This window comes from Haliotis rubra, unplaced genomic scaffold (genome assembly GCF_003918875.1).
Source record: "Haliotis rubra isolate DU_JTF1 unplaced genomic scaffold, ASM391887v1 Scf83, whole genome shotgun sequence".
Lineage (NCBI taxonomy): Eukaryota > Metazoa > Mollusca > Gastropoda > Lepetellida > Haliotidae > Haliotis > Haliotis rubra.
The window spans coordinates 1355635-1381428 of record NW_025767557.1 but is presented as its reverse complement, the minus strand read 5'-3'; the positions used below and the strand labels follow the sequence as shown (position 1 = coordinate 1381428).

General features: G+C 42.4%; 1 protein-coding gene across 1 annotated transcript in view; it reads left to right on the top strand.

Moving 5' to 3' along the window:
• The window catches only part of LOC124262287, a 29959-nt gene extending 4897 nt beyond the window's left edge, over positions 1-25062 (top strand). Inside the window, 15 exon segments of the mRNA XM_046696773.1 lie at positions 5788-5901; positions 6310-6369; positions 7357-7470; positions 7939-8456; positions 8458-8537; positions 9256-9416; positions 10446-10909; positions 13158-13312; positions 14121-14335; positions 15816-16042; positions 16905-17063; positions 18611-18740; positions 19483-19582; positions 19841-20995; positions 20998-25062. Of these exon segments, the coding sequence (XP_046552729.1) occupies positions 5788-5901; positions 6310-6369; positions 7357-7470; positions 7939-8456; positions 8458-8537; positions 9256-9416; positions 10446-10909; positions 13158-13312; positions 14121-14335; positions 15816-16042; positions 16905-17063; positions 18611-18740; positions 19483-19582; positions 19841-20995; positions 20998-23435 (6090 nt within the window). The 3' untranslated portion in view covers positions 23436-25062.
• The last annotated feature ends 732 nt before the right edge of the window (positions 25063-25794 follow it).

Here is a 25794-nt window from a genome sequence, read left to right as displayed (position 1 = left end):
CATTGTGTGTGTGTGCGTGTGCGTGTGCGTGTGCGTGTGGTACTGCATGAGTATATGCATGTGTGTTTATACGTCGAGGCCTGCATTGTCAAGAACGTCAATCTATCCCTGTATAAGATTATATAGGCTATTTATAGAAAAAAATAATTTCGGGGCTGAATTATATTATTTTTGACAAGAGTTGGTATGAACTCGACAAAAACGCTTTAGCTAGAAAGGTTATTCATGACTCAATTAAGTTAAAATACAACGAAAAGGTTTTACAAGTTTAAGATCCGTTCCTTTGAAATCTACTCACATATCATCCACACTAAATCTGACAGCATTTATCATAACTGATACGTTTGTCTGTGGCTTAGAGACTACAGATAACGGTAATCCCGTGTGCATTATACAACTCATAGCCACACGAAACACTTCATGGACTGTGACTAGGTCGAAATACTTACACCGACCCAGCAACCACCCGTACATGTCGGAATGTTCTATCCGGAAAAGTATAGACGGTGTCTCAGTCGTTTGTTGCGCCATCATAACTCCTGTCCTTCAGAGAGGGTCTTAATTTATATGATAACCTTTTGGGGATTATACTCGTCAATAGAGTTATCAGTATGTATATCCAGTCATGTATAGAATGTTTGATCCGTTACTAAAACATGTTTGTAACGCTCTGGGTGTTTGACACGTCGTTGCTGTGTAAGTACATTTCAACACAAGCAAAAGTTTGCGGTTCAATACAAGATTTTTTATTGATATGTTAATGACTGTTGAAAGTTGGCATAAAGCATCGATATAAACCTTCCCTGTTAGTATTCAAGTGGTTGTATATATGTACGTACAGTTCTTAGTCACAGAGACGGGGGCATTCGGTGGACTTGGGCGCCGCGAATGGAATAGTTGTGCCAGGGATCGCTGATGGTAGTTTCTCTTTTGCGTCATACCCGAGGTTTTGGGATTGTTTCTGGATAGACATCACGTTGGGCTTTCCTCCAAATTTAAGCAGACATGCCGTGATTTAACTGGAATATTGTTCACAACGGCGTAAAACGCAACTATCCTTTTTCCCACGTAAAGGTGAAACAAGTTAATAATATACTAGTTAATATATATAATATAATATTGAAATACTCTACAACTGATCTCACTCACACCAGGAGTTTGTGTGTTAGTTATTTAACGCCGCACTCAACAATATTCCAGCTATATAACGGCGGTCTGTAAATAATCAAGTTTGGACCACATAATGCAATGTCTGACATCTGGGGCTTGACAAATATCGGCGTGACAAATCCTCTTCCCTCACTAGCAAGGGGTAATCGCATTGAAAGAGCGTTGCACATTCGTAACTACTCGTGTAGCAGGATGGCGACTTGTACCCCTCTCGTGGCCATGTTTACGATTGGGCCTTGTCTAAGCGCAAAATTCAGGGGAGATGAAAATAGTGTGGTACTATTTCCAAGGAAAGATAACCATGAATTTCCAAACACGGCTACTCCTGGAATATCCCATATCCCGTGGGCAAAACAGCTACACAGCCATTCCCTTCGTAAAGATGTTTCAGTGTTGAAACTTGCTGATCGTTTAGCTCAAAATTCTGTTTAAATTGTGCTTTGCATAGTTTCAAAGTTCGATGCCGCCATTTTCATGCTTCGAAATGTGTTTTACTACGCGCGATTTGATTGGTTGGCCACGATTCTTGGCTATAATGGCATACTATACAGGTACGAGTATTCTTGTACGTCACGGATAGAGGCGAGTAGTTACGAATGGAGCATTGCAGTTAGAAGATAAGTTACCTATTCTGTCACTTCATTTTAAGTCAAATACTTGTTATTAGTGTCAGTATAAGTACAGTAGCTTTGTAGTAAAGTTTCAAGTGGGCATGTTGTAGCTCACTGGCTTCAATTCTCAGTACACAGCGAAGAAAGACTAACTTATATCGCTAAAAACTTCTTTCACATATTCGTTTAATTTTTAGAAGGGAAATATTCCTTTTGTTAAAAGGTGTTTGCAAGAGTAATAGTGATATTTTTATAACTAAAAAATTTTTGTTAGGGTGTATTTGAGGTGTGTGAAAATATGACATATCGCCGATCTGCCATTGAAAAATACTACAGGGCGTTGTTTGAGTGTTTCTAGTTAGTGTTCAAAACATCTTTCACATACACCTCCAATTTTTATGAGGGAATATACCATCAGGTGAAAGGTGTTTGCAAGTAATAGTGATAGTTTTATAATCTAAAAAATTGTTAGTGTGTATTTGAGGTGTGTAAAAATATGACATATCGCCGATCTGCCATTGAAATACTACAGGGCGTTGTTTTGAGTGTTTCTAGTTAGTGTTCAAAACATCTTTCACATACACCTCCAATTTTTATGAGGGAATATACCCATCAGGTGAAAGGTGTTTGCAAGTAATAGTAATAGTTTTATAATTTACAAAAAATGTTAGTGTGTATTTGAGGTGTGTGAAAATGCATGACATATCGCCGATCTGCCATTGAAATACTACAGGGCGTTGTTTGAGTGTTTTAGTTTTGTTCTAAAACATCTTCACATACACCTTTAATTTTTATGAGGGGAATATACCATCAGGTGAAAGTTTTTTGCAAGTAATAGTGATAGTTTTTGTTTGTTTTTTTGTTAGTGTGTATTTGAGGTGTGTGAAAAATATGACATATCGCCGATCTGTTCTGATACGCCATTGGTGCTTGTGATGCTTGAGTGTTATAGTTCTAAAACTTCTTTCTTTCTTGTTGATCTTAGTATTTGACAAAACTGGAAAGGTGTTTGCAAGGCTTTGTGATAGTTCTAAACTTTCTGTTCTTGAGGGGTCTGTGACAGTGTCAGTTAACATTCTGTCAATGCCAATGTCATTCCACACATGCAATAAGATATCTGAATTAGTTACTAATGTAAAAAAATGTCTCAAAGTAGATTTTTTATAAAAAGGACAGCTGATGTTAACATGTGTTCTACCGATAGTTTTGCGTTCTTTAACATGTTTGGGGAGGGATGGCCGTGGTGTATCATTTATTCTTTCATTCATTCACATATGTTCTTTTTCTTTTGTTCCTTTTCTTAATTTCTTTCATTCATTCACATAAAATTCTTGCTCTTAATTCATTCATTCATTGTAAAATTCCGACCTATACAATACACTGGCTGAAGTACTGTTAAACGCAGCCGAAGTTGCGCTGGGACCGAACCAAGTCACTGTATTGCGTTGGAGCATGACGAGGCACACGTTAATTAGTACAAATGGTAAAGAAAGCAAGCGAGTGACCTATCCCTGTTGTAGAGTATCCCTGATTGCAGTTATGACTCGACGAGTCCGCTTAATGTTGAAGTAAAGCCCGAAGTAATGCAAGCTCAGATGTTTGTCACTTTAATGTAAGCGTAGCGCACGCTTATTGTAAACTTAGTTTATACTGCAAACACAATCATCGTATAGTTTGACATTTAGACACATGATAAAAGTATCTTATTCAGAAATATCTACAAAATAAACACTAGAATCCAAATGGATACCCGGATAATACTATATGTCAGAGATGAGGCAATCTAGACTTGCCAAAGCGTTCCAGAGCTGGATTCATTTTCTTAACATATCCTCAAGGGTATAGAAGCCTGATTACTGTATTGTATTGTGTTATTGTGTCCTAATAGTGTCTTAATGGTTTCTTAATAGTGTCTTAAAGGTGTCCTAATAGTGTCTTAATGGTGTCCTAATAGTGTCCTAATGGTGTCTTAATATTGTCAGGGATCGGGTGGTCAGGCTCACTGACTTGGTTGACACATGTCATAGTATCCCGATTGCACAGATTGATGCTCATGATGTTGATCACAGGGGGGGCGGATACAGTGCATTTTTTCACACTCTTGTGAAAGGGGTCTGCACATTTCGTTTTCACGAGAGTTTCAATGATCATTTAATAAACTTTCAGGACAAAGGTGGGGGTGCGCACCCCTGCATCCCCCCTCTGGATCCGCCTATAGATCACTGGATGATCTGGACAGGTTCGATTATTTACAAACCGCCGCCACATACCTGGAATATTGCTGAGTGTGACGCTAAATAAAAAAACAAACAAAACAAACAAATTGAATAATGCCCTCATCCTTTATCTCCGGACACGCACTTAAGACTGTTCAACATTTTGATCCTAGCATTCATTTTTGCATCTTTTACGACATCCATTAGAACACTTTTTGGATTTTGCATTTTTTCAGTACTTCAAGTAACTCAGTACATTTGTGTTTATTTGTTTGTTGTTTAACGTCCAAGTCATTATTGTCTGTGACTGCTCTTAGTAGGACTATTTTCATCTAAAACACTCGTGACACTAAAGCTGGGATTACCTCCAATGGGACCCTCAATCACCGCGACAGACTTAAACAACGCCTCAATACTGTCAGTGAAAGAGACCTATTGTAATGCGTTTCATTGTATGCCTTGTCTAACCTCGACACTAACACAACTCGTCAGGGTGTTCACTGACAAGGGAAGTATGGGTTTGCGTGAAAATGGTGATTATATTCCGTCTATTGTTGCTCCTCGGAGGTAACTATTGGAGTCGAACCTGGTATCGCCGCGCTGCTATTGTGTTACCGTAGCTTCAACATACGGTTAATTTCATGGTCCGTTTAACTCTTTTAATGTCAGTTGTACCATGTCGACTTCAATCCCGTGTATGGAGTGCGTGTGTTAGGGGTGTTAAACACGACACTTGTCCATGATAGAGTTTGTATTTCAACTCTGTTGAGTTGTAAAGTGCTGCTTATTATGGTGTCTCAAGTGCTGTTTGGTCTGGCGTAGGGAGGGTTAATGCGTTGATTTGGTCTCGACCGTCACAAGTGATTTTTTCTTCTTATTGGGAAGAAGTAAGTCTTTTACCATACACTTGTCGTGAGTCAGTTCTAACGGACATTACCAAACAACGCCATTACAGTGCGATAAGAATGTTTAGAAAACGACTGAAAACAAGACGTAAGGTTAGTTTGTATTTTTATGTATTTTTCAAGATTTAATCATGAATCATTAGCTCCCGTCACACGCTCAAACCATTCTACTTGTCGGACAAGCATTTGTGTGGAGCTTGACTGAGGCAGTGTGATGTCGGGTGCCATCGGGTGTATGAGTATGTGTGTTGGGGGTCTGCATTATGGAGAAAGACGAATGTATGTGTACGCTTGTCAGCCCCAGACTTATATTGTTTTTGAAACACTGAGATACCATGCCGCAGTGAAGCATGAATACCCCACTCCAGACACATTATACTCACTCGAGCCCACCAGTCCTTGTTGTATCATTTGCCGAGCCCTCAGGGACCAACTACCATATCCACGTCCCGCCTGACGCGGTCGGGGATCGAACCCGCATCCTTCCGTCCGGTCAGACGCTCTAACCATCCACCCACGGAGGCGGTCTGTCTGCACTCATCCATATTGTTGCCCGGTTTTAGCCAATCATCCACCTGCCCGGTCACTCACTCATCCACCCGCCCGGTCACTCACTCATCCACCCGTCCGGTCACTCACTCATCCACCCGTCCGGTCACTCAGTCATCCACCTGCCCGGTCACTCAGTCATCCACCTGCCCGGTCACTCACTCATCCACCCGTCCGGTCACTCACTCATCCACCTGCCCGGTCAATCAATCAGTCATCCACCCGCCCGGTCACTCAGTCATCCACCCGTTCGGTCACTCCTCACTCACTCACCGACTCACTCAATCAATCAATCATCATTCATCAATCAATCAATCAATCAATCTTTATTTACAGTTGGCAGAGAATGGCCGTCACCGAAGCACCGTGTTGCCGCCCCTTGACGCCGACCTGTCCTTTTCTCGCCCCTCCCGGAAACACATCACATTTCTCCAGGGCTTCTCTGACGATGTGAGTAGTATGCTGGTACCCATACAAGTAATCAGACCAGCCTGTGCTATTCTTACACGTCACATAACGGCATATCAATGCTTTACTTATAGGGATTACGATTTTCTTCGTCCACACATCTCTTTTCTTGATGATGTCAGAAATGCTCGATGTGGCGTCGAGGAAATTAACGGTAATTCATATAAACATCTACATGTTGCTCAGAATTCAGGATAAAGTATCGTCGACTGTTGAATTAAATGAGGATAAATGATTGAATGTCCATCCCGCAGCCAATAATTTATATTTACGTCAAATTATTTGTTCAAACCTCCAGAAATCGGTCGCTAAACACTGTCTTTTCATAGTCTCCAAGCTTTTCACTGTACCGTTTGTAAATTTGATGGTTTTTATATATTTACTTTACAGGGCTCCAAGTGTAAAAGGATCAGCTTTGAAATTGACAAGAAAATTGTCACCCATCTACGGGTAAGATATAGTGTTTCTCCTAACACAAACAACTTGTTCCTTCCTGTATTTAGGCTGGATAAATAAAGATGTGTTCCTCTGACACATTTAAACAAAATAATATGAGGGTAGATTTAGATCTATGTTTTTGAAAACATACTTATGTGTGAGGAATAGTGTGTTTTTTACCAGAAATAATAGTGGTGTTCCGATTAATTGAAATAATCGAAGATTGGTCGAAGTGACCAAAACGACCAAGCAGTCGATCACATTTTCTCATAATCGAACACAAACGATTTTGGAACTGCTGTTTTAGTGTTTGAAACACTTGACGATGGAACATATCTTCTAAGTTGTCAGGGCCTGAAAACTTGTTTAATTCTTAGAAAACTCACTTCACTAACTGAAAAGTCATGACTGAATATTTCTTGAAGACTCCAGAAAATTTATGTTCATGATATATTACTCATCACTTTAAAGTAGCAAGTTGCATCATGTTATACATATCTACAATAACAACCTTGGTAGGAAAATCTGAAAAATGACGCTAACCAATTTTTTCGATGATTGTTCGTTGGTAATGAAGCAATCATCAATTGTGAGATTTCAACCAATTCCCAACACTAAGAAATAGTACAGTTTCAGTTGTTAGACATAGATATCAGCGTCTTCTTCGTATGGAAGTGTAGGAGAAAATTTCGGAGAATATTTTCATGTTGTTTGTGGTCCGTGGAGGTTCTGATTCTGATTTGTCTTCAGCAACCGAAACTTGTCGTAACAGGCGACAGCCGGGTATTGGGTGGTCAGACTCGCTGACTTGGTTGATACATGTCATCGTATCCCAAGTGCGAAGATCCTCATGGTGGCAACCAGTGGATGACGTTATGTTATTGGAATATTGCGGAGAGCGGCATTAAACAAAAAAATCAATAACAAATATTGTTTGTTCAATCAGTCAAACATATTGTTTGTTCGGTCAATCAAACATAGCGTTTGTTTGTTCCTCAGCGGAAGCTGACCCGTCGCATCGAGAGGCGAATGGGGGAAATGTTTGATGATGAAGTCTCGGATGATGAAGCCTCACCAACCGACACCAGACGTCGTAGTGGGAGCAAGAAACAGGTACATACTTTACCGTAATGTTTGTCCAAAAACACCCAAATAAAAACGAAACAGCAAAAAGATTTGCATGGTCTCAGATTACTTTGTACACCTCTCATCTCCACATGGTAATGTTAATGTTCCCAGAATGAATGTGACATCATATTGTGTTGAATGAATATAAGCTTTTGGAGAAATACTGCAGATTTGAGTGAGTGAGTGAGTTTTCATGTGTCAAAATGTTATTAAATTCATTAGGGCGGAGGGGTAGCCTAGTGGTTAAAGCGTTGGCTCGTCACGCCGAAGACCCAAGTCTGAATCCCCACATGGGTACATTGTGTGAAGCTCATTTCTGGTGTCCCCCGCCGTGATATTGCTGGAATATTGCTAAAAGCGGCGTAAAACCAAACTCACTCACTATTAAATTATTATGTAATCAGTGGAACAACATTTGACAGTAGTATAACAAAATATGATCTGTCATTACAGTCGGCTGAAAATCGGAAAGGTCTGTTCAACAGCTACTCCGAGGTTGGAGAGAAGTTGAGGAAATCTGGCAACAGAACTCGTCTTCCGTTGAATGGGCATGGACATGGCTCTCCACAAAAAGTGCTTGATCCTCTGTTAAACGGACACGCGACGGCTACTGACCCTAGCGACCATGCTGGCAGGTCCAGCCGCCAGAGTGATGGGTCCAGGAAGTTCAGCTCCACAACCCCACTGCCGGACATAGGTCAGAGCGATGATGGAGCCCGTCCATTCACATCATCCTCATCCAAGATGAAGAAAGTGTCTTTACAGGATCCACAGCTTGAAAGTCAGGCAGACAAAGAAGGTCAAGCTTCAGAGGGAGATGCTGAACAACAAACCGGAAGTGACGCAGACGAGGACGCAGGAGGTGATATCAGCTTCCAGGCAAATGATAACCAGTCCCATCCAGACTCCAGTGGTTCATCGGCCAGAGACCCGGGATACTGTTCGACTGAGCTCTGTTCAGCGACGCACGCAGATACTTCAAGGATATGTTCATCGACATTGTCCTCCTGACAATAAGATCATGAAGCTTTACCTCTGCTCGGGGTTTGCTGGTTAGTGCATAGTGATTACAAAACACACACACCGAAAACACACACCACCACACACACACACACACACACACACACAACACAGAGAGAGAGAGAGAGAGAGAGAGAGAGAGAGAGACAGAGAGAGAGAGACACACACACACACAGAGAGAGAGAGACAGGAGACACACACACACACACACAACAAACAAAAGTTATATGTCAGCTTGATTTGAGAGGAAAGTCCGACGTGGCGCAGGGCAGAGACATTTTCAGCGTTTCGTGAAACCCACGAAAACGGGTACCGTGCTGACGAATCTGGAAACATAATGGAAGCGAACCTTGATTCGATCACAGGTTTCTAGTATGGCCAAAGGACGCAACTCTGCACAGCAGGTTAAGGCGCTTTAAGACGACTTATGCATCTAACCCATGCTTGTTGTAAGAGGCGACTAACGGGATCGGGTAGTCAGTCACGCTGGCTTGGTTGACACATGTCATCGGTTCCCAATTGCGCAGATCGATGCTCATGCTGTTTGGTCCAGACTCGATTATTACAGACCGCCGCCATATAGCTGGAATATTGCTGAGTGCGGCCTAAAACTAAACTCACTCACTTATGCATCTGTCCCCAGAAGAGACTGATTGTAAGATAGGTATTCGAATTATGAATCCGTATTTTAAAACTTATTCTGATATTTTTTGTACGAGACGATGAGACGTTTCGATTTCCGTGTTTCAGACAGCGAAGTGGAGCGGACGGTTTTGATGGAACAAGTTTGGCCCGAGCTGAGAGAGTTTTGCAAAAAGCACGGGCACGAGCTGCACGTGCTTGACCTACATTGGGGCCTCAAGGACGCCACGGCAGACGACCATCAGATTCCCCCGAGTCATTTCTTACTACATTGAAGACTGCAAAGACAATGCGATGGGACTAAACTTCATGGTAGGGATGAGTGGGTGTGTCTGGGAGTGAGTTTGGTTTGAAAAAGTATTTCAGGTATGTCAAGGCCATATGACAGGAGGGGCAGTGGGGTAGCCTAGTGGTTAAAGCGTTCGTTCGTCACGCCGAAAACCAGGGTTCGATTCTCCACATGGACACAATGTGTGCAGCCCATTTCTGGTGTCACCCGCCGTATGTTGCTGGAATATTGCTAAAAGCGGCGTGAAACCCAACTCACTCACTCATAGGACAGGGAAGTCGGAAATGATACAGATCTCAGACGTTTACCATTTAGGTAAAATCCACGAGCACGGACATGGTGCTGACATGTCGACTGATGGAGAAGATTGTTGATTGTAGACGTAGTAAATTGTTGTGAAAGTCATTCGTCAGCGAGATGAAGTAGCTAAAAGACAGAACCAGTCAGGGAATACGTTATTTAGATAAGAGTGAGTTGGATTTTACGACGCTTTCAGCAATGTCACGTCCTGGGTCCCGTTCCTCAAAGCGATCGTAGCGCTACGACAGTCGTAAGTCTATGTTAAAGTATGGGAGTTACGACTGTCTTAGCGCTACGATCGCTTTGAGGAACGGGGCCCTGGACACCAGGAACGGCCTTCGCACATTGTACCCATGTGGGGAAACGAACTCTTGCTTTTGGCATGATGAGCGAACGCTTTAACCACTAGGCTACCCACTGCTACTTTTGAACAAAATATGCATACGCCATATATATTTTATACCTAGGATTTATAATTATGATGTATTTGAAACGTTTTATCCAGACACTAGGGTGGTGGGTGGAGAATTGAGTTTTCATAGTTCTTTTCGTTCAAACTATCACTGGATTCTGCTGTATTTGTAGAATATTTGAACTAGAACTGTGCTATCTTCAGGATGATAATGTTAATATATTATATCGCAAGAAGTTTTGCAATGTCGGCAAGAATGACAGACTCATATACATGTATACATGTTTACTATGGCAGATATTCCTGGGCGAGAAGTATGGACAGTGCCTCTTGCCATCAGAGATTCCTGCTGATGAATTCGAGGCAATACTTGAAGCTGCTGTAGAATACAAGAACCGTAAAGTGCTCTCTATCAGAGCCAAGATGGCGGAGGTGGAAGCTGCACGTGCTGAACGAGAGAGCCAGCGTCAGAGCGAGGCTGCGGCCAAATCGAGTGGGGCGTCTGTCAAGAGCCAAGACACAATTGTGAGCAGAGATACTAATGACAGAAGCGAGAGTGTGAAGAAAATGGATGATGATGATGAAGATGCTTTGGGCGATTTGACATTCGAGAGGAAAGCGAGTGTGATCCGAGCAGAGGGCCAGGTCATTAAGGCGTTGAGGGAAGAGGAGGAGGAGCTTCAGGATGTGGATAGTCTCATGCAGTGGTACAAACTGGATGAAAACGCAAAGCCACCCGTGTACCGCTTACAGAAGATTAGGTGGGTGGCATAAGCATTGGTGTAATCGTCAATCATAATTGTATTTTTGTGGGGGCGGTGGGGTAGCCTAGTGGTTAAAGCGTTGGCTCGTTACGCCGAAGACCCGGGTTCGAATCCCCACATGGGTACAATGTGTGAAGCCCATTTCTGGTGTCCCCCGCCGTGATGTTGCTGGAATATTGCTAAAAGCGGCGTAAAAGCTAAGTCAGTCAGTCAGTATTTTTGTGTTTTGCGTATTGCCTAACGCCCCAGTCAGCAAATGTTAAGCTATATGAAGGCGGTCTGTAAATAATCGAGTATGGACTAGGCAATTCTGTGATTGACATCTCGAGCATCTATCTACGCAATTGGGATACGATAACGTGTCAACCAAGTCAGCAGGCCACACCATCAACGTTAGGCGCCTCTTACATGCATGGGTTGCTGAAGATCGATTCGGATCCGGATCTTCACTGGTCGATTCACTTCACTGGACATTTCCTTGTTTTGTGTCGTATTTTGGTTTGTTTGTTGTGACACGTAAAACTGCAGTGAAACGTTGTTGTGACACGTAAAACTGCAGTGAAACGTTGTGACACGTAAAACTGCAGTGGAACGTTGTTGTGACACGTAAAACTGCAGTGAAACGTTGTTGTGACACGTAAAACTGCGTTGTGACACGTAAAACTGCAAGTAAAACTGAAACGTTGTTGTGACACGTAAAACTGCAGTGAAACGTTGTTGTGACACGTAAAACTGCAGTGAAACGTTGTTGTGACACGTAAAACTGCAGTGAAACGTTGTTGTGACACGTAAAACTGCAGTGAAACGTTGTTGTGACACGTAAAACTGCAGCGAAACGATTGTGAACGTGAAACGTTGTTGTGACACGTAAAACTGCAGCGAAACGTTGTTGTGACACGTAAAACTGCAGCGAAACGTTGTTGTGACACGTAAAACTGCAGCGAAACGTTGTTTGACACGTAAAACTGCAGCGATGTGACACGTAAAACTGCGTAAAGACTGCAGTGAAACGTTGTTGTGACACGTAAAACTGCGTTGTGACACGTAAAACTGCAAGCGAAACGTTGTTGTGACACGTAAAACTGCAGCGAAACGTTGTTGTGACACGTAAAACTGCAGCGAAACGTTGTTGTGACACGTAAAACTGCAGCGAAACGCAGTGTTGTTGTGACACGTAAAACTGCAGCGAAACGTTGTTTTGACACGTAAAACTGCAGCGAAACGTTGTTGTGACACGTAAAACTGCAGCGAAACGTTGTTGTGACACGTAAAACTGCGTTGTGACACGTAAAACTGCAGTGAAACGTTGTTGTGACACGTAAAACTGCAGTGAAACGTTGTTGTGACACGTAAAACTGCAGTGAAACGTTGTTGTGACACGTAAAACTGCAGTGAAACGTTGTTGTGACACGTAAAACTGCAGTGAAACGTTGTGACACGTAAAACTGCAGTGAAACGTTGTTGTGACACGTAAAACTGCAGTGAAACGTTGTTGTGACACGTAAAACTGCAGTGAAACGTTGCTGTGACGCGTAAAACTGCAGTGAAACGTTGTTTTGACACGTAAAACTGCAGTGAAACGTGTTCGTATGATAATTCCTATCTGTATTTACCAAATACGGCTAAATATTGAAACTATTAATTAAGTGGTATGTGTAATCCGACCAAAAATCAAATTCTTAGGAAGGGATAGAATGAGATACTAGAACCAGTTTACAGACATCCTGACTGTTGCAATGCTTATGCATGTCAAAATCCAATATCAGGGGTGAGTAACCAAGGTGGGGGTGTAGCCTAGTGGTTAAAGCGGGTGGTCCATTTCTGCTGTTTCCCGCATGATAATGCTGAAATATTGTTAAAACCGTTGGAAAACGCGACCCATTAATATAATGCAAGTATGCTAGTTTCTGGTAGTGTCATCAATATATCCGAGCTCGAGGTTGTCTCGAAACCTTACCGTAGCTTTCCTGTCATATTAAGGCAACTCGTAGTCATACAATACTGAATTCCCAAAACGTCAGACCAAACAATCACTCATATGCCAACTTGTTGACGAGGCCGTGGCTAGCCCAGTGTTTAAAGGTTTGCTCGTCCCGCCGAAACCCGGATTCGATTTCAAACATGTTTACAATGTGTGAAAACCATATCTGTGGTCCCCAGCGGTGATATTGCTGGAATATTGCTAAAAGCGGCGTAAAACTATACTCACTCACCTGCTGAAATGGTCCCCATATTCGTGTTTCAGCTCCGTGTACAAGGACATCACGAAGACAGACGGAACAAGGCGACAGGCTGCTAGGAGCGGCTGGATCACCACCTCCATCAAGCTGAGCAAGGTCCTGCAGCAGTTCTCTCAGAGCGTTGTGTCCGAGGAGGCCAGGGAGAAGTACTTCACCTCATGTGCGTGGAATATTTGCTCTTTTTGTTTATTCAGTAATACGTAGCTTGAGCGCCTGTAAATAAACCAGTGATTGATGTTATGAACAACGACCCATGTCGTGTTATACGATGACACGGAAACAACCATGCCACTGAACCAGATCCCCAAAGCAGCGCTACTTTTTATTATTATTTTAGGATATTTATATAGCGCACGTATCCACACACTAGTGCATGCTCAAGGCGCTGTTATTTTTCCCCTCGATCATTGGATGTCAATCTCAACGGCTCATCGTATTATCAATCTCAACTCCCTGGGGAGTATACAACTCTTGCTGACACAAGGCGCACCGAGTTATTGTGGCTTTCTCATCCTAACGAGGTTACTTCAGCTAAGCTGTTTATTTCTAACCCAAACCTTTCTTCGATATTACTTATTGTTGTTCACAAACACTATGATTTATTCTAAGCCTTCAAAGGGAAGTAGTATATTGTCAACTCCAACTCTGTTCTGATTATTAGGCAAAATGTAATAACCTTTTGCATTGTTACGAAAAAAGGTCAATAATATCTTCAATTTTCAAAATCTTGCACAATAAGGCAAATCGGAACGCCAAGGCCCGAGAATAATTTGCCACGCCGAAAGAAATACCATTGGATGTAAAAGGCAATGTAGTGGTGAAAATTGTAGAAATGGATCTCTGAAGATCCTTGGTGACACCAGGTGTTCCCGGAAAGGGAGGCTATCCTGTCCTATCGTTAACAGCCCACATCCGTGCTTATTTGTAAGTGAACATTGCCCTTTACTCGGGATTTTCCTTTGATTCAGTGCTTGAGCAAGAGCTGGAACACATCCTCGCCGACTTTGACAACACCCCCTTACACACAGTGTGCTACAAGCGGACCCTCTTGGGGCTGCAGAACCATCTCTCCGACATCAGAGTCGGGGAATACATCGACGTTAGCCCCAAGAACAATGACGCCATCGACACCAAGGTCAGAAGCAAGATGCTCGACATCAGAGAGGAGTTCGTCGGCAAGAGGGTAGGTTCATGCTGCAGGAGTGAGTGAGTGAGTGAGTTAGTGAGTGAGTGAGTGAGTGAGTTAGTGAGTGAGTGAGTGGGGTTTAATGCCGCTTTTGACAGAATTTCAGTTAAGTGAGTGATACACTGGGGCTGCCGAAAGCCTTAGGTGATACAGATCTTAAACGTTTATGGGTGGGTGGGACTCTCAAACATAGAGACACAAAGTCGAATCTGAGGTGAAAAGCTCATAACATCATGATATTGGTATATATAGGTACGGACACGTTATACGAACTCTATAAAGTATAACCTCATCATAGCTCCTATACTATGGAATCCTGGAAGGGACATTGTCGCGTTGTCGCCCTCTCAAATACAAGCAAAATGAGGCAACATTAACCAAAGCGCGACATTGTCACCCGATGTAAGATTTGTGTAAAACAGCCTAAAATTTTTCTATTCTTCCAAAGGGCGACACGCGACACGCGACAATTTTAGGGCGACAACGCGACATTTTTATGAAATGTCGCGTTGTCGCATTGTCGCGCTTTGTTAAAATATTGAGTATAGTATGTATTATAACATATGACTAAAACGCGACACGCGACAATGCGACAAAATATATGTCGCATTGTCGCGTTGTCGCCCTTTTCTATTACCGGTGCGCATGTGTAGAAAGTCAATTAGTCTACGCATGCGCAGAAAATGTTATACTCTATTTCAGACTTCACTGGTCTTTTGTTACCTCCAATGGTTTTCAAAATGAAGTAGTGCTCGTAACATTGCGCCCATATCAAGCTCACAGGTTGTGAAAACATATCAATCGGCATAAACATCAGGTTGTGGGTCACTATGTTCGAGGGGCGGTGAAATATAGTGGTTAAAATCGTCACGCCACATCGGCATAAACATCCCCGCCGTGATGTTGCTGAAGTCCTAAAACCGAATGAGTCACTATGTTCGACAATGTGGCTCCTGACAGAGTTTTTTTGGTACAGTCCTGTCCGACGCTGATGAAAACATCTGCCTCTGTTCAGCCAGCAGTGGATGGATACCAGGTAGAATCAGATGGTAATATCACTTAACCATCCAGCACCTCAAAGACAGTTTGAACGTGATATTCTTCTTGGGAAAACGCCATACAAATGGACTGTTATAATTATGATATTAGAAACGATGGAAATCGCTTGGCAGAGTTGCGTACCCTTGGAGTGGTACGCGACACGCGACAATGCGACAACGCGGCATTTCATCAAAATGTCGCGTTGTCGCGATGTCACGTGTTGCGTTTTGGTTTATTTTGCCTCATTTTACTTGTTTTTGAGAGGGCGACAATGCGACAACGCGACAATGTCCCTTCTCGGATTCCATACTATACCCATGTTTACACCACTGCAGGGTATTTTCAGGTTCATGAATAAAGAATAGAATTTATGAACCACATATGAAAAATGGCATTGAAATCCCAATAAATGAATGGCGAATTCTTCTGAGCACAGGTGAACGAAGGCAGCATCTATTCCTTCGAGCTGAACTGGATAGCGGGAGGAATTACCACTACCCACAACAGAGAACATATCAATTACCTGGACCGTGTTGTGAAGGTGACCCATGACATGGTCAAGCGTCAGCTGTCCACTCTGTTTGAAGAAGAGGACCACGCGGACCAAGCTCTGAGGAACCTGTTTGAAGAAGTCTCGCAACATGTCATGACGTGTCACAAGAGGCAAGGAATCTATACCTCCATCCGATTATGTAGAATTCTTATCAACTTAGTTTTATGACGTGATTGTTTGATGCAATATAAATTTATATTCCATTTTCTAAACTAGCTGTTACTCTTCTATTTAACTGAATAAAAGCGACATAGCCCTTACATGGACATTTATGCTAAAGGCTAATCCATTGTGCGACTATGACCATGTCAGGTACATGTGTATATGAATTATATCCCGCCTAACGGGGTACCTGTCACAGACACACTCATTGGTTAAGTTGACTGACTGACTGAGTTTGGTTTTACGCCGCTTTTAGCAATATTCGAGCAATATCACGGCGGGGGACAACAGAAATGGGCTTCACGCATTGTACCCATGTGGGGATTCGAACCCGGGTCTTCGGCGTGACGAGCCAACCACTAGAATTCCACCGCCCCTGGTTAAGTTGAGAAACCATGGGGACATACTAAATAGGTCAAAATTATTTGGTCACTAATACGAGGAAATGTCTTACATACGTCCACCGTAAAATATTTTGAAAACTGTATGAACGCAATACTGGCACATTTATGGCTAACAAGTTATTTTATTTTGTGTGGGTAACATTTAAGTTTAAGTTTAAGTTGTTATCCATAGACTTGTCAGTATTGTACTTCCCAAACAAAGAACTGTTTTAACGCCTTAAACGCTGTAACCTTGAGGAAACAAAGTTTGAACAGGAATCGTGGCCAGATCAAATTTTGTTGTGCCACGATGATACAGTGAGTGACTGTTTTAAGGTACACCAGGCATTGATAGGTATTTGCGGCGAATGACATTGCAGTGAAATGAGCTTAATTTCATTTGATGTCATCGATTGTGATATTGCAGAGTTCGAAAGTTCCATGGTCGGAAAGACATACTCCAGTTGATAAAGTCCTACGTGCGATCAGAAACAAATACACCCCTGGTGATTTTCGGGAAAACAGGATCTGGCAAGTCGGCCATTTTGGCGAAAGCAGCAAAAGATGTTCATAAGTGGATGAAGGAGTGAGTCTTCGTTTAACAATAACCTAAATATAAGGTTGTTAGTGAGTTTGGTTTAACGCCGCTTTGACCAAGTTTCCAGTCATATCACGGCGTATTGATGTTGGGGATAAGCCAGGGATGGGTACATAGAGAATACTACACGAGGTCTCATTACATACGAATTATACGAAACGAGTGTCCTTCCTATGGTATCTGACCGAGCGAAAGCGAGGTCAGATATATAGGAAGGTCACAGTTCTCGTATAATTCGTATGTAATGAGACCGAATCAATGTGGTATTTTATTTATTACCCACGTCTTACATGCATTAAATTGACAAAATAGCGTATTTTTGTTATGTTTTTGGTTTCAAACCGAAACCGGTTTCATAAAGACGTTGCTGAAGAGTTTTGTACTGTAGTACAATATTTGCATGACGTCACACTGTAATGACGTCACAGCCTTAGTAACCGACGTCACGATGCATGTCAGTTGTCATCGCCTCGTACAGCCTCCTACAGTAAACTACTCCGTGGCTTCCCGTTTCTTGGTTTGCAGTTGCTTCTTTCGGCTAACATCACTGGTGGAAACATTGCGTTTATGTTTTTCGATGGATATAATGTCTCAGTTCGACTCACAATTAAACAGCGACGCGGCAACGTTCGCAATGTTTACATTCCCACAATGCATTTAAGTTGTAGAATGAATGAATTCACGTGTTTGTTAAGAATGAAAAAATAGTTACGTCAGAATCTGACCTAATTGAGAGGTCATCGGTTATCCAATCAAATCGTTATAATCTCAGGTCAAGTCGTTACGACACAGGTCAACGCGATACGACACTCGTGTGACGTACGAGATTAGTATGCAACTACCCATACGTTGACCACGTGGGTAATAACATGTTTTATTAAATGCATTTAAATGCATTTAAATGCATGTAAGACGTGGGTAATAAATAAAATACCACACTCGGTCTCATTACATACGAATTATACGAAACTCGTGACCTTCATATGTTATCTGACCTCGCTTTCGCTCGGTCAGATACCATAGGAAGGACACTCGTTTCGTATAATTCGTATGTAATGAGACCTCGTGTAGTATTCTCTATAAATGCGTCAAGCACTGATATGACGCGACAAAAGGATCACAATGGGTAACCGCTATTAGCGGATCCTGATACAAATAAGGGACATAACTGGCACATCTAGTGATGCACTTTGGTGAAACCTTCGAACACAGGTAGGGTGCTGTCAAACCTGGAAGCACAATGGGCTCACGTTAATTGGTTTCTGGCATCCCCAAGGGACACAACTCTGCACTCGAATTGCGGTGACTTAGACAGTTTTAAATATAAGTGCAGTTATATGCATAAAATAATCTTCAATAGCTTCTGGGCTTCTCCATACTGATGTCGTGTCGTGTCGTGTCGTGTCGTGTCATAATTAATTGCACTGTCTTAGTAAAATAACCTCTTCCAAATATCGAATACTACGCAATACTAGATATAATGATTGAAATGTTCAGCTGGATATACAGTTCAGATCTGATAAATTTTGTTCCAGGTTTGACGCCCGGGTGTTGGTGAGGTCCGTGGGAGCAACACGACGGTCAACCAATGTCCGAACCCTACTCAGAGACATGTGTCTACAGCTGTGTCACATCACCGGGGCCAACTACAAGGATGTGCCCACGGTAGGAAAATAGTCATTTCCATTCATACCTATAGAGAGGACGCACCTGTCAAACGCAGGCATCACGTGCATGTGTATTTCCTTTTGTATGTAAGTCTATTTGCGATTACACTTTCTGACTAAAGTACAAATTTTAGTACTTTTTGGTGTGGTTAAGTCCCATGCGGGATTCGAACCCAGACCGTAATTTCAGTCAGTTGGGAAACATAGGAAACGCATAAGACATGTGCTGTGGTTCTCAGATGTCACTTGTCTCTGCAATAGCTGCCTTCAGAATGAGGTGAGATGGACTCCTTACGTCGAGATACAAAGCCACTGACGAAAACGATCAAGATGATAGAATTAGTTGACGTTCTCCCTCATTATTATACCCTAATATATACGAGTTTGTTCCAGGTTATTTTACTCTGTAACAAGACAATTAATAGTCACTGTATGTGTTGATTTGACGTTGTGTTTGCAGGGATGGAAATAACCCATTGCCCGATGTCCGAGTCCACTGTTTTTTTCTGTCGGGCAAGCAAATTTGTATATCACACTGTACCGGTGTCCAGTTGACTTTCCAATGTTAATTATGTTGTTTTTTTTTAAAAAGAAGAAAAACGGTCGGTATAGTGGACAAATTTTCCGGGCAAGTGAGTTAACATGTGCCACTGTACCGGAGTACACTATCAATTTTAAAGTTATTTCCACCCCTGGTTTGGCCAGTCAAACACCACTTAATCAGCTGTATTATGTTTCAGGAGTACAAGGGTTTAGTGAACGACTTTGGTTACAAAATCAGCCAAATAACAGCAGAGAAACCTCTTGTAATCTTCCTTGATGCCGTTGACAGACTTTTAGGTAGAGTAATTGTTGTTTCTTAACTATAACATACTGATCTGAAGAAACAAATTGGCCTCATGTATGTTCCAAATTGTTTAACGAGTTCAGTTGAACATATATGGCAATTTTTGAAAATAAGCTATAATGTATTCAGTATATGTTCTGCATCTTGGATTAATACGACTTTCAATGTTCCCAGAAGTGTTGCCATAAGTACTGTTCATAATCATACTACTATGTATCGTCTTGTATATAAAGTCATTATGTACCCTACAGATGAACATGATGGGAGGAAGATGTCCTGGCTGCCAAAGGAGTTGCCTAGCAACGTCCATGTCATCATCTCAACTCTTCCAGATGACAAGTTTGAGTGTTTCCAGGCTCTCAAGAAATCCTTGAACGGCAAAGAGGACTGTTTGCTCGAGATCGGTGACCTACCGACAGGCGACGCTATCGCTATCCTGGAATACTGGTTGAATGAAGGCAACAGGAACCTCACACAGCATCAGATGGATGTCGTCATGGATGCCTTCGAAAAAGCCCCAACTCCACTGTTTCTCAAAATGGCTTACAAAGAATCTCAGGCATGGACTTCGTATATGCTTTCCGAGATGGTTAAAATACCGGAAACTGTAAAGAAGATTGCTACAATCAAGTTCGGGAGACTTGAGCGAGATCACGGTGAAGCTTTGGTGAAAAGGGCTCTGGGATACATCACGGCTGCCAGGAATGGAATTACCAGCAATGAGATGGAGGATGTTCTGTCTTTGGATGATGCCGTCATGGACGAAGTTTCTGGGCAGTTCAGTTTGCCAAGGAGAAGAGTTCCACCTCTGGTTTGGGCGAGACTAAAGATGGACCTGTCTGAATATGTGATGGAATGCCTTGGAGACAACATGAAAACACTATGTTGGTCCCACGCACAGTTCTGTGATGCAGCTGATGACAGGTACCTACAGCAGAGGGACAAAGCACCTTCCTACCACAAAGCATTTGCTGAGTACTTCATGGGAAAATGGGTCAGTAAACCCAAACCATATTCTGGTAATGATCGAGGTGTGCTCAGATTTGTATCAGATCAGCCATTGTTTTATGAACCAGAAGAATCATTACATGATGGGTCAGATAGGGTGTACAACCTGCGGAAAATAAACGAACTTCCATTCCACCTTGTCAGATCTCAACAGATGGAATTGCTCAAAAACGAAACCTTGTGCAATTTTGAATGGGTGTTAGCCAAACTATGTGGAACCTCTCTCCGTGCCGTGCTTGAAGAATACTCAAGTGTTTTGCTTCTGGAACCAAATGATGCTGAACTCAAGATTCTCTCGGACACGTTACACCTTTCAGGTGTTGCTCTGCAGAAAGAACCCCGTCAGCTTGCCTCACAGATGATTGGTCGTCTTAATGGGATCATTGCCAGAGATTTACCAAAACGGCAGCAGATCGAAAAAGATACCCATACCTACACACATTTGTTGCTCAAGCTCAGTCTTCCACTCTCCCAAGTCTCATTCCATCGGTTGACTGCTTAACAGAACCAGGAGGCATCCTGTTTGATCTTCTATCGGGCCATACTGACCCCATCACAGCATTAACTGTAACATCAGATGGTATGCGAGCCTTGACAACCTCTGAGGACTGCACCATGAAATTGTGGGACATTCGTACTGGGAGAGTTGTGAAAACATTAGAAGGAATGAGTCCAAATGTTTCAACAATTAAGACAGGAATGAACAACGCCCTTGTGATTACAACAGAAGGGACTGTAATCAAAATCTGGAGTCTCCACACAGGGGTTTGCGTTCATGTCCTGGATGAATTTATAGACCCTGCGAACATCACGGTGGCAAGTGATAGTCGTGTACTTGTTGCTCTCTTTGATGGGTCTAACATGTTCCGATCCTTTGACTTACAATCGTTTGCACAGATATGTGAGAAGGAAATCCCTGATGATGGAATTCACAAAGACCGATCTCTGGTTGTGGCTGATACGTGTGTTGGAGATCAAGTGCTCCATGCGTTCAGATCGTCCAACAGAGCCACTGTACAAAACGCAAAGTCAGGCAAGATTTACCACAACTTGAAATGCTTTGAGAAATCGTCCTCAGTGGTTTCTCTTGGGTTTGCCAGAGACTATTATATCCTGGCATGTAGGCAACAGTATATGGAACTTCATGAGATTCACCAACTTGAGATTTTTGATTTGAAGAAAGGGAACTACCTGCGCAGTGTTCGTGGATGTGTCCATGACAATGTCAGAGATATATACATCAATATGATGGGCAGCCATGCCATTGCCATCTGTGCTTCCGAGAACAACAACATGTCTGACATTGCCCTCTGGAATCTGGAGACTGAGGACCACAAGCATCTGGCACGACATGCTGGTGTGTCTGCATTTGGTGCATGTCTTGACTTCAGGTTTTGTCTCACAGCAGCAAAGGGCGATAAGACACTGAGAATCTGGAACCTAACCAGCAAGATCAATCAACCTGCTCCGAAATTGAAGAAGAGTCTGGGTGTGGTAGAGATTGTTCCCATGCAAGACAATCCTCGATATGTCGTTGCCAGGACTATGAACAATGGGCCTATTAGTGTTTGGAACATAGCCAAGGCGAAGTGTTTGCAAACAGCTGTTAGAATAGAGAGAGGTCTTTCAGAAACATCGGATATTGTGATTGTAAGGAACTCTTTCTTGGTTATTCTCACAGACAGGGGATTTTCTAATGTCAGCGATGATGCTAAACCAGTCTTCCAAACAGTGCTGAGGTACAATCTCAAAACTAAACGCTACGACAAGAAGCTAACCGGCTGCTACATTGTTCCTGCTCCCACGCATGAATACATGCTACTGGATGAAAACCATCTTATGGGTCCCTCAGACAGCAGGACTCACTTTATGGTATGGAGCCTGCAGACAGGTCATGTTGTGTACAGGATCAAAACCAACTTTAGAGAACTAGAAAGATTAAAGCTGATGGATGGAATGCAGATGGTAGATGTCAAAAGAGTGAATAGGGGAACAACAGCCAAGATGAGTCCTTGGGACAGGCGTGCAGAGACCGACTCTGCGAAACAGAGACGCCATGAGGGTGAGCTTGAGGAAGAACGGCAGAGGCAAGATGATCTGAAGAAGGAGAAAGAGAACGCCATTGAACAGTTCATTGTAAGTGGAGACGAGAAGATCATTATTGCTTCATTCTTTGCTCACCACTTGTGTGTCTTTGATATTCCGAAACAGGCACACACACAGACTCTCGAGAATGAGAACTCGATGATGTTCCTTCATGTATCGTCGTTGACCTTTGATGGCAGCCATCTTGTCCACGCAAACTACGATGAGGAGAGCAAGATCAGTTATGTAACTCTGTGGGACTGTGCAAGCGGGCAGGTGAAGAGAAGACTGAAACGTGAAACAAACGTATGTGCACTTGGTATCACAGACGATGCTGAGAGAGTGGTGATAGGCAAAGGCCCAGATGAACTCCACGTCTGGGATCCTATGAAGTCCAATTCACTCCGCAAAATCAAAGGTTACTCTGGTTTGAAATTTGGTGTTGGGAGCAAGATCTTCACTTGTGGAGATGGGAAGAGAGCTATTGTGTTTGCAGGAGACATCTCAGTGTGGGACATCGAGAAGGCTACTGTCATGGCAGTTTTCACGCCGGATACCCGTATCATGTGTTGCAATGTGGCTCTGGGTGGAGAGCTGATTACCTTTGGTCTGTATGAGAAGAGTGATGTGATCATCCTGAAACTGATGTCGAGGGACCACCAACCTCAGATTGATGAAGTGGAAGGGGAAGATATGTTTGGGGAGAAACCAGACTCGTCAGACGATGACGATGAAGAGGAAAATGAAGATTGAATCGAACGATGCAGTGATTTCAGTCGATAACTCTTCCGTACTTTAGGATGGGTGATCTTTGGACATAGAAATGTTGGATAAAAACTGTGATACAGACTATTTAAAATGTATGTTATGTAGACATCATAACTGTGATATGTGAGTAATTTGTGTGTGTGTTGAAGAATAATAGTACTGATTCAAGATATGAACATAGGTCTCAATGAAAAAACAGAACACAAGTTATAAGCCAGGAATATGGTAAATATTGCCGGATTCACGTCCGTCCAGTATATGTAATTTAAGGTACACAGGTAACAGACACAGCAATACATTCATCAGAACAAAATGAGCTGAAATGTATTAAACCTGACCCAACTGGGAGTCGGGTGTTTTCTCATATTGGTTTTTGACAGACGTTCTATGCAGTTATATGGAAATCCTTACAATAATCAACCTGTGGGTCGTCACATTGTGCACACACTTTGTGACTATAGATCGCACTTGGAAATTTCGATCATGTAAGATTACCCTCTTCCGGAATTAATTTTACTTCTTTGTTTGTCCAAAACCAATATTTTTTGTCGTATTTAACATATCACGAGCCAGTAGTGATGTCAATGAATCAGGGTGGTTTTAACAGCAACTCACAACAAAAAACTGCATGAGGATCATAGAATCAGTAGCAGAGAAACAACATGTACATGATCCTGTGAAGTGTCCCTCACATATCAAAATGGGTGTACAATATGATCCTAGCATCACACATACCCGCGATAAAAATGATTGAACATGACCCAGCATTGGATACAAATATCCTTCTACAATGGTTGAAGGGCACAGGTTGGCCAATTTGCTAAGGCGCGGCAATTCGCTAAGGCGCGGCAATTCGCTCTCCAGAGTTACGTCCCTTGGACACGCCAGAAACCTGTGATGATGGGCTCCAATACCGCTACGCCCAGACTATGTTTCCAGTTTAAGCACAGACTATGTTTCTATTTTGGACAGCATCATACCCGCTGGTTTCACCGCAGTGTTGAATGTCTGAGATGAAGGAGACGCAATGCATGGACAACTTCTTCATTTGTTTGTAGCACGGACGTTTTCGTACAGTTTTTTTTATCTATGTCAAGCAACAGAGCCACAATTTATGGATATGAATTACTTCCAATTATACCGAGAGTCACATTTACAGTGTTACGTTGTTACCGACAAATAACCACTATGAGCCTCTGGGACATATAGAACTATGAAACAATGTGCACTTCGGGATTTTATCCCACATCTAGCTGACACGCTGTGATATAAGTGGATATATTATTTGAGACCATCGGATGCAATCCGATATACATGTATATCCATGAAATGAAAAAAATACAGACTGAATGTCGACATGATCCGTCCAGGTTAAAACTAAACCTCTCAATATAGAAGGGTAATGGATTCTTCGAAATACTGTTATGTGTGATATGAATAGCAATAGTGTTGCCATGATATATGATGTGAGATTCGTCCACTGTCATCATGTACCTTCCTTACAGTATTACGACTGAAGCTATATTACATTTTGTAGAAGTTTTGTACAATGTGTGTGCCTTTCATTAAAGAAACTTCCTGTATATTTGTAATAAAATTCACCTCGGCTGTTGCTGTTGATGGATGTACAAGATCACAGACAGAAAAAATAAAAGGGAAGGTAGACTAACGCATAGTCTCTGAACACATACTCAACAGAAAAGTTAATGACCCCCCAATATTCAACATTTCAGCATTATATGGATCATGATATGGACTCTTAAATACTTTAATATTGAAAATTGGAGTGGTCCTTAACTATTTTTGTTGAGTATGTGTAATTTTGATAGTAACAAATATCCCATTTAAATTGAAAAGGAGCCCCAGTGTAATGGAGATTCAGAACCTGAGGAAATATAGACTTGCTTCATTTAGGGCTTTATCATTGCAGGGAGGGTAGGCAGTTGGGACAATAATGTCGTTCAGGGACTGTGAGACAGACAAATGGGACGGTTGCTCCCCATCCTGAGCAGTGAGAGGGTGACTAAGTAAATATAATTCTAAGCCGATGTTTCTTTTTCAGCAATATCTCGGTGGGGACACCAGAAATGGGCTTCACATATTGTACCCATGCCTGGAATCGAACCCATATCATCGGCTATGACGAGCGAACGTATTAACCACTAGGCTACCCCACATGTTTAAAGTATACTTGGCGTGATCAATATGTCTGATTGTGGCGGCTTTTGAAGTCTTTTCCAAATAGTTTTGAAGGACCGACAATGTCCCAACGTGACATATTTTGACCTTGCATACGCAGGCTTATACCCGTGAAGATCTGAGTTAGAATTGATCTTCAGCAACC